Consider the following 9560-nt stretch of genomic DNA (forward strand, 5'->3'; position numbering starts at 1 on the left):
CCATTCTCCTGCCTCAGCCTCCTGAGTAGCTGGGACTACAGGTGCCTGCCACCACGCTTGGCTAATTTTTTGTATATTTTTAGTAGAGATGGGGTTTCACCTTTTTAGCCAGAATGGTCTTGATGTCCTCACCTCGTGATCCACCCACCTCGGCCTCCCAAAGTGCTGGGATTACAGGCGTGAACCACCGTGCCCTGCCTATTTTTTTTTTTTAATCTTTTTTTGAGATGTAATCTCACTCTGTCGCCCAGGCTGGAGTGCAGTGGCACGATCTTGGCTCACTGAGTTCAAGTTCGCTCAGTTGGGATTACAGGCATGTGCCACCGTGCCGGGCCTTTTTTTGTACTTTTAGTAGAGATGGGGTTTCACCATGTTGGCCTGGCTGGTCTTGAACTCCTATCCTCAAATGATCCACCTGCCTTGGCCTCCTAAAGTGCTGGGATTACAGGTGTGAGCCACCATGCCCAGCCAGAAGTTTTACATATTTTTTTGCATGTATACATATTCATATCCAGTGTCTTTAGTGGCCTTAGCAAAGCCGGCTCACTAAGAAGGGATCTGTGATGAGTTGCACTATATTCTCAGGCTTACCCTCATTGTTTGCTTTCCCTGTTACAGACGCTGCATCCAGGTAGTACACAAACTGCTTTGCTACCAGAAGAAGTGTCGGGTACGCCTGCATTACACCTGGCGGGAGCTCTGGTCAGGTAACTTTCTCTCTTGAACTCATCTTCTTTTTCTATACCTTTTATGAGCCCCTAGGCCTGGGCTCAAGATGGATTTTTTGTTTTTTAACCTTTTGGTTTGTTTAGGATGCCTTTATTTTCAGTTACTCTTTTTGTCTTTTTTTTTTTTTTAACATTTTAGCTTTTTTCTAATCCAGACCTGGGTGTGTCACATGTCTATTCTTTGTCTCTTGTTCCTTCCCCTCCCTATATTTTTTGCCAACTGATAAAAACAACTGAGTATTTTCTTGTGTTCCAATAAATCTTTCTTTGAGTAAGAATGAGGTAGGAGAAGTCTGTACAAACTTGGATTTTCACTCGGTTTCATTTGGTAGCCACATATGGACTATAGGGAGGCTTCTGTGTGTTTCCTCAGGACGAGTAATCAGGAGGAATGCCATAGGGAGAGATGGAGGGATAGGGCCGGGAGTGGGGAGATGCGGGAATTCTGTTCTTTGTGTTACATCTGGCATTATTACTGTTTACAGACAGTGTCACTTGTGCCACTCCCCCTGTGCCAGAGACAAAACAGCAAATTACAGTGTTTACTTTGTCTTTGTATACATTTGGTAGTCCAGTAAAGTCACTGCTTCCCCTGCAGGGGGAAGTGGCTCTTCGCTAAGGGTACAATTAATGCTGGCTTGCCACCCCTTTCTTTTGTGTAACTAAATTGGAGGTTTCAGGAAAGCAGAGGAGACATGTTCCCTGAGGCAGTTGCTTACTGCTAGGTCCTGTGGCTTTTGAGACCTGATGGTACAATAAAATCCTCTCCAGATGATTACAGTGATGAAAGGTTGCCCACCCATGGGAGAGCTGCTCTGTATTTTCAGCAGAATAGGATATGTTAGTGTCAGAGGCTTTATAAGAAACAGGCCAGTAACCCAGCCCCCTTCCATGGAATTCATCTCACTTGTTGTGACACATGATTTCCTCCCAACCCAATTTGGCTTTCTAAATTTAGTCCCCCATAATGGGAAGTAGAGATCTTTAATTAATGGATTAGCAAGTTTTTGCAGTTACTGCCTATGGTGGTAAAGGGGGAGTAGGAGAATAACACTAAGTGGCAATAGTGGCATTTTGATATTTCAGTAGAGGAGAGTATGATTGTGTGAGAGTTTGAGATGGAGAGAATGTCAGGGGAGTTAAAGAGATCAAAAGAGATGGAAATAACCAACAGTAGAATTTCTAGGTAGCAGCACCTCCTTTTAATATAAAGGACTATTATTGTTGCCTATGGATAGTTGTAAGATTATTAGGCTCTAAAAGCATAGGATTAAAGAGAAAACACAATAATGATGCAGATCTTCAGATGTTGGTACAGTTGTTACTAAGTACAAATGGTGTATGTCTATAACTTGAATGAAATTACACATTGTGGTACTAAACAAGGTGGTGGTAGTAGTTGTTTCTGCCTGCCTCTTCTGATTCCCTTCTGGTTTTACTTTCTCTTTCATTCTATTTTCTTTCCTTTTTGTCCTAGCTATTCTATTTCTGGCCTCTGTGATCTCTGTGACTTTTCTCTCATTCTCATGATCTGTTGTCCTCTTCCTCATTATCCTATTCCATTGTCTTGTCCACATTGCCTTCTATTCTTCTTTCTGGTCTGTTTCCTGGGGCTCAGGGCTTCCTGTTATTCTCCTTCTATCCCGATTTTATATCCTCTGTTCTCTTGATGAATCCACACTTTTATTGGTATGAACTGTTCTTTGTGTTATTATAGTCATGCATTTGCATTTAACTTTTTACATATGTCATAAACTCCAGAATACATTGCCGTCATTTTTGCTTAAACAAGCGATTATCTTTTAAAGAGATTTAAAAATGTCTTTTATATTTATCTTTTCTGACTCAGCATTTTGCTTTTCTCACTAGGAAGTGGTGAAGAAGAAGGCCATTTTTTATTCTGTGTTGGTCAGTTGACGTTATGCGTTTCCGAACTTTCAGCTCTATTTATAATTATGTCCTATTCTCAGGACTGATTGCATGACAGTCTAAGGCCCTTGATGAGTTGAGGGGAAATATATATGAGTGTCCTTAAAGAGGCATGGACCATTGCTTGTTGCGAAGGCATCTAGACATTTGTACTGGAGTTCTCTGCTAAGTGACATTAGCTCCTTTTCCTGTATAGATGGGTGAGCCCTCCTGGAACCCTGGGTCCATGTGTTCATATGTGGAGTGTAAAGTGAGATGCAGAGCAGCAGATGTTAAGGAAAGCTGCAAAACACAACGTTGCATCCCATGCAGTCAGAGCCCGTAATAGTGTATAATATTGCATTCTGTGAATACAAGTATGTCTATGGTGGATCCACCTACTTCTTGGCGGACACTACCCCTCATATGTTGGATTGCCCATGTTTTCACTCATTCTTTGCCTTCTAGACTTATGGATTTGAGGGAGCTATGTGAAACTCATCATGGCAGATATGCTTATGTGTATATATCCTTTGCCATACATGTGCTGCAAACTGTAATGAAATTTTATTTGTAAGACTGGTAAGGCATGTGTTATTAAACTGGACACACAAAAGCCCTTGGTTATCTAGGAAGCAATCATCTAGGGTCCAGATGTAGTTTGTAATGTGGGTGTTTAGTATCACTGTACTTCAGTGCTGATTTTTATTTCTTTTTTTGTTTGTTTTTTTTTTTGAGACGGAGTCTCGCTCTGTCACCCAGGCTGGAGTGCAGTGGCCGGATCTCAGCTCACTGCAAGCTCCGCCTCCTGGGTTCACACCATTCTCCTGCCTCAGCCTCCTGAGTAGCTGGGACTACAGGCGCCCACCACCACACCCGGCTAGTTTTTTTGTGTTTTTTTAGTAGAGATAGGGTTTCACCGTGTTAGCCAGGATGGTCTCGATCTCCTGACCTCGTGATCCGCCCGTCTCGGCCTCCCAAAGTGCTGGGATTACAGGCTTGAGTCACCGCGCCCTGCCTGATTTTTATTTCTATGCTGTTTGACTGTATTAGCTCTTTATTATTATTAGGGAGGTAGCCAGAGGTCCCCAGATTCCCATAATGAATTCACAGGTATGATCTTATGGACAAGGAGGAGCCAGCTGTATTAGCTGGGGGTTCAATTTTGCCTGATAAACTTTTCCTAGTTGGTTTTACAGATACGAGCCCTGACCTACTCCCTGCTGCCACTGTCTGTTTCTATGATGCCTGTCACCATGATATCTGAGTATGCGGGAAAATATATTTAGGCTAATTTTAACTAGAATATGGAAAGGAAACAGTCCTATTGCTCTGCATTGACCTGTTTTGAGCAATCACTGTTTTTTACCACATTATAGAAAGTTTGAAAGCTCTTCTCTGATGTCTAGGCAACCCAGATCTCCCAGTCTAAGTAAAAGATTAGATCTTAAAACTCTCCACTGATAGAGGTAGAAAACTGGGTTTTGGAATAAGATCATAGTGAAATAGTTCTTTACCTTTGAGAATAGAATGAAAGCTACAGTCATCTTTGTATCCAGAAAAAATGTCCATTTGCACATGCATATTTTGCATATAGTTTCAGAGTTTCTGGACCCTCTGAAGCACCTCCATGATCTTGCGTCAAAAACCTGTCTTAATTTTAAGTTCCATAGCCTCCCAATTAATCCTGTTCTCACAAAACATCTTAGTATCTAGGTAATTTTTTTTTTTTTTTTTTTTTTTTTTGAGAAAGAGTCTCACTCTGTTGCCTAGGCTGGAGAGCAGTGGTGTGATTGCAAGTTCCAACAGCCCTCCCACCACAGCCCCCGCCCCAAGTAACTGGGACTTAAAGGCACGCACCATTATGCCAGGCTAACTTTTGTAAAGATGGAGTTTTACCATGTTGGTCAAGCTGGCCTCAAACTTCTGACCTCAGGTGATCTGCCCTCATCTGTCTCCCAAAGTGCTGGGATTAGAGGTGTGAGACACTGCGCCCAGCCAATATTTTTCTTTATTTACTGGTCACATTGCGTTCCTACTGGGAATTTTAGATGAGCAGTCTGCTTGGAACTTCTTGAGGCTATAGACCATGTTGTTCACTATGTCTTATTTTCGGATTGTTTTCTATAGTATATTGGGTCCCTATTTTAGTATATCACATTGTTTCGCTATGTTTGCTTTTTTTTTTTTTTTTGGAGACAGGATCTCATCCTGTTGCCCAGGCTGGAGTGCAGTGCCACGATCTCAGCTCACTGCAACCTCTGTCTCCTGGGCTCAAGTGATCCTCCCAACTTAGCCTCCCGAGCAGCTGGGACCATAGGTGCAAGCCACCATGCTAATTTCATATGTTTTTACAATGATTTGTTTAAATGTCTGTATTTCCTCTCAAAAAAGTTCCTGGAGGGCAAGGCCTGTTTTTTAATCATTGTTACATCTCTAGCAGACTACTGGGCTATTTATTTATTTATTTTTTGAGTCAGGGTCTTGCCCAGGCTGGAGTGTAGTGGCACAATCATGGCTTATTGCAGTCTCCATCTCCTGGGCCCAATGGATCCTCCCACCTTAGCAGCCCAAGGAGCTGGGACTACAGATGCATACCAACATGCCTGGCTTATTTTTGTATTTTCCTTTTTTTAGAGATGGGGTTTCATCATGTTGCCCAGGTGGTCTTGAAGTCCTGAACTCAAGTGATCTGCCTGCCTTGGCCTCCCAAATTGTTGGGATTATAGGCATGCGCCATATCACCTGGCCTGCTTAGCTTTTTAGTAGGAACTCAGATAACATTTGGATGAACAAATAAGTGGATGAATGGATATGTAGGATTTTCATTAATGACGGATCAACATTCTCTAAAAGTAGCACAATGTTGTGTTTGAGCCAAATAATAATAATAATAGTAGGATGTAACTCGTTAATGTTTCTGTTGAGCTGACATCATCACCTTTGATAGGGCCAGCCATCCACCTTAGTGTATTTGATTTGTTGATGTGAAAGAGAGTAGTTAGTAATTTATTTTGTTTTTCTCATTCTTCCTTACCCACAGATGGATGGATTGCTTTTAACCAAGTAAAAATGGAAACTTTGATGGTTTCTAAACCATTAAGCAAAGAATGAGCAGGATGTGCAGAGAGAAGCATGTAGTTATTGGAGAGGGAAATACTTGAACAGAGCTTCATGGATTCAGCTTATTTTACTTCCACTGCAGGAAGAAGGGGCATTGGAGAGACAGCCTACATTTAAATAGTATGACTTTCCATCGTCTGAAAACATGGGTTGATTTAAAGGCAGATTTATACTGGCATTTTATATTCGACATTTATATACGGATCACAGTTGTTACCCTTTCACTCTCCCACATCCCGGTGATAAGTCATTATTTTTATTCCCATTTGTTGGGGAATGGATTAGAGATATAGAAGGGTTAAGTGACTTGCTAAGGATCATGGAACCAGACACTAAACAGAGTCGTGATTAGAACTTAAGAGTTCCTGACTCCTATGCTCAGACACAGATCACTAAGCAACATTTGCCTCCCTGCAGGAAGAAAGGCCCCCTAAGCCCCCAGAACAATCTGCTCAGCTTCACTGTGCTAAGTAACATCCAAAGCCTTCACAGCTTTGTGAAAAAGAGAGAAATTGTACATGGCCTGACCTTTTACATATCTACTGGGAAAAATGGAAAACCCAGGGAGTATCACAGCGTTCTAGATCCAGCTGGCTCTGCCATTACTGGCAGAGGCCTATGACTTCTTGGTTAGGTACATCTCAAGACTGGCAATTGAGAGTCTTTTGTTGGAAGCTTGTTTTACTTTTAAGTGTTGCCATGCAGGACTGAAATTTTTCAAGAGAAAGGCTGACTCAAGCCATAAATTTACCTGGCAGTTCTTGTGTAGATGTAGCTTTGATAGTTCAGCAGCCCCTCTTGATTTTGAGAAACTATCCTTTGAACTTTTCATTGTGTTCTTTTAGTTTAGTTTCTTTTTTAAACTTTTAATTTTGATGTAATTATAGACTTAAAGGAAGTTGCAAAAATAGTATGTAGAGTTTCATGTACCCTTCACCCAGCTTCCTCCAATGATGACATCTTATATAACTCTACAACATTGCTTCTTTTAGTTTTGAAGAGAGTATCCAGGCGGGAAAGAACATAGCAGTAAAAACTAGAGTAGATGGGAAGGGGAATTTTGGCAGCTGCTATTTCTATCTTGTTTTTAAAATTGCTCTTCTTCATTCCGCTAAATTTTCTCTGATTTAGGCAAATATGTCACAAGATATATTCTAGACTGATGTGCCTAATTAAGACTGCTCTAGCTTCTATATGCAAAAATAGAGAGGCTTTTTTCCTCTATGGGTAATCAGTTCCTCTCAAAGTTAGAATGTTCTAATTCAGGGGCATTAGAAGGTATCTTTCTGGTTCTATAATGTAGTTATGAAATACTCTCTACAGCAGTATAGAAAGCCCAAGGACTAAAAAGGAATGCCAGGAAGCTTTTTTCCCTTTCAAATCACTACATTTGGCTGAATCCAAAGTTTACACTATTTTGAATCTTTCTCTCATCCCCTCAGAAACTTGGCAGAAGCAAAAGATAAGAATCTCTAACAGGTTTAGCCTGTTACAGGGAGAAAAAGATTCCCACGTAAAAGCCCCAAAAGAGCAAGAGATCACTTTGTTCTTTTTTCTGTGCATGCAGTTACTTGCTATCCAGAAAAATCTCAACTCTCATAGGCCCATGAGCATTTTGTCAAGTAAAAGGGACAGGGGAAGGATTAGCTGTGCTTTTGGTTACTCTGCCTATACTAGTTTCAAAGGGACATATCATGTGGCCTCATAAGATATCATCCTTCTCTGGATCTCAAGGGAGCAAGACAAGTCTGTTATTGGTCCTACCTCATTTTGGCAAAAGGTAAAGTTATTGGTTCTGTGTCAGATGGCTCCACTGAGATATGGTCTCATTGACTTTTATATTTCTTAAAGGGTGATTTTGGCTATCACTCATTAGGGAAACATTGGGGGGAAAGGAGCAGTTGGTATAGGGCCCGAGAAGAAGGCAGTGGCTCCTGAGCATGCTTGGTTAGAGGCAGCTGCACAGGGACCCTACATTTCCCAAAGTCTAGGATCTGGGAACTTTCATGTAGAAACTCATTTTCGTGAAAAAGAAGAGGGTGGGTGCTAATTGTGAGGTTTGCATTATCTGCAAGAAAATGGGGAATGGAAGATGGTTGAGAACCTTATTTATTTTTTTTCCAGCAGATACACATTGACTGCAAGGAAAGTGGTAAGGATGGAAGCAGATTTCCATTTAAAGAAAGGATTTGTTCCATTTCTGACTCATTTAGAGGAATGTGGAACCTTTAGTCAGTGCAGGCTGCTGACATACTGACTTGTGTGCTCTGTTCACCTGGAGAGGCTGATAGCATACAGCCAGAGCCATTTCATTTTCTTGTTTGATTCTTTGGCCTCTGTGTCAGTGAGGTGCTTAGGCTTGCAGCCAGACAGATGCCTTTATTCTGAAAAGCTACCTAGAGTTGTTCCCCCTGCTCCCCGCACAACGGAGTCTTGCTCTGTAGCCCAGGCTGGAGTGCCGTAGCGCAATATCAGCTCACTGCAACCTCTGCCTCCCGGGTTCAAGCAATTCTCCTGCCTCAGCCTCCCAAGTAGCTGGGAATACAGGTGCACACCACCATGCCTGGCTAATTTTTGTATTTTCAGTAGAGATGGGCTTCTACCATGGTGACCAGGCTGGTCTTGAACTCCTCACTTTGTGATCCACCAACCTTGGCCTCCCAAAGTGTTGGGATTACAGGCGTGAGCCACGGCGCCTGGCTGAGTATTTTTAAATTATTCTACTGGCAGGTTTTGACTTCAGATTCGCTCCTGCACCACTCTGCTGATTGACAGTGAGCCTGCTGATTGCTGGCAATGTCCCTGGGTAATTGGTGATTTTGTCTGGAGATGCTGGAATTGGCTAGAGTTTATAGTGCCTCCAGGGTTTTGGTGGCATTAGCTTGTTACACTAGTGCTATTTTCATCCTGTCCTTTGAGTTTCTTGACTTCTGTCCTAAGCAACTGAGATGGTAATATTATTCTTTTATCAGTCACTATGAAATTATCCATCTCTCCTAATGAACAGGTTTTGATCTGGGTTCTGTGGTACCTAATCCTAGCTCCATGCCAGGCCACAAAATCGAGTCTGGATGAGTGTTGTCTTTGCTCTTTGTCTTCATAGCATGTAAAAGCTGCTCAAATAGACAGCTTTCTCTGACCTGATTCTTTGGAGACATTTATTTGTGCTCTCCTGGAGGCTGTCTCCTTCCTGTTTTTAATCTTATTTAAATGTCGTTCACTTCATTTTGTAATTAAGCCTCCCCTCTGCTTCTTTGAGGCAGGTACCTGAGCTACCACTTAATTGTGTCTTCCTGTGGTTGGCTTGTTCCTCTGTGCACCTGGTTTACCTTAATGTGGGGGACAGGTTTTAATCCTGGAGAAGTTCCCATATCCATTATTCATTCTACTCCTACATGGCAACACAATTTGCTGCTACCTTTTTTCCCTCCTCCTGAATTCAAAGCAGGATAGAAAAAATTCTAGGAAAGTCCTCATTGTGTATTAATGCTAGGAACAGTTCTGAAAAAAAGGTTCCTTGTGCGGTGTGTGTTGGGGGGCTGTGTAAGATGGCAGGATTCTCAGATGGATTGTATTCAACTCTTCCTATTTGAAAATTAGGATGGGCTGGGCGCAGGGGCTCACACCTGTAATCCCAGCACTTTGGGAGGCCAAGGCTGGCAGATCACCTGAGGTCAGAAGCTCGAGACCAGCCTGGTAGAACCCCATCTCTACTAAAAATACACAAATTAGGCCGGGCGCGGTGGCTCAAGCCTGTAATCCCAGCACTTTGGGAGGCCGAGACGGGCGGATCACGAGGTC

At 42.3% G+C, this 9560-nt stretch overlaps 1 protein-coding gene across 1 annotated transcript in view; it reads left to right on the top strand.

The window, feature by feature from the left end:
* The window catches only part of LOC105507115 (chromosome unknown open reading frame, human C10orf76), a 218950-nt gene that overhangs the window by 75443 nt on the left and 133947 nt on the right, over positions 1 to 9560 (top strand). Inside the window, exon 20 of the mRNA XM_011935493.1 lies at positions 619 to 707. Within this exon, the coding sequence (XP_011790883.1) occupies positions 619 to 707 (89 nt within the window). The remainder of the gene's footprint in view (positions 1 to 618; positions 708 to 9560) is intronic.

Source organism: Colobus angolensis, unplaced genomic scaffold, assembly GCF_000951035.1.
Source record: "Colobus angolensis palliatus isolate OR3802 unplaced genomic scaffold, Cang.pa_1.0 Scaffold144, whole genome shotgun sequence".
Lineage (NCBI taxonomy): Eukaryota > Metazoa > Chordata > Mammalia > Primates > Cercopithecidae > Colobus > Colobus angolensis.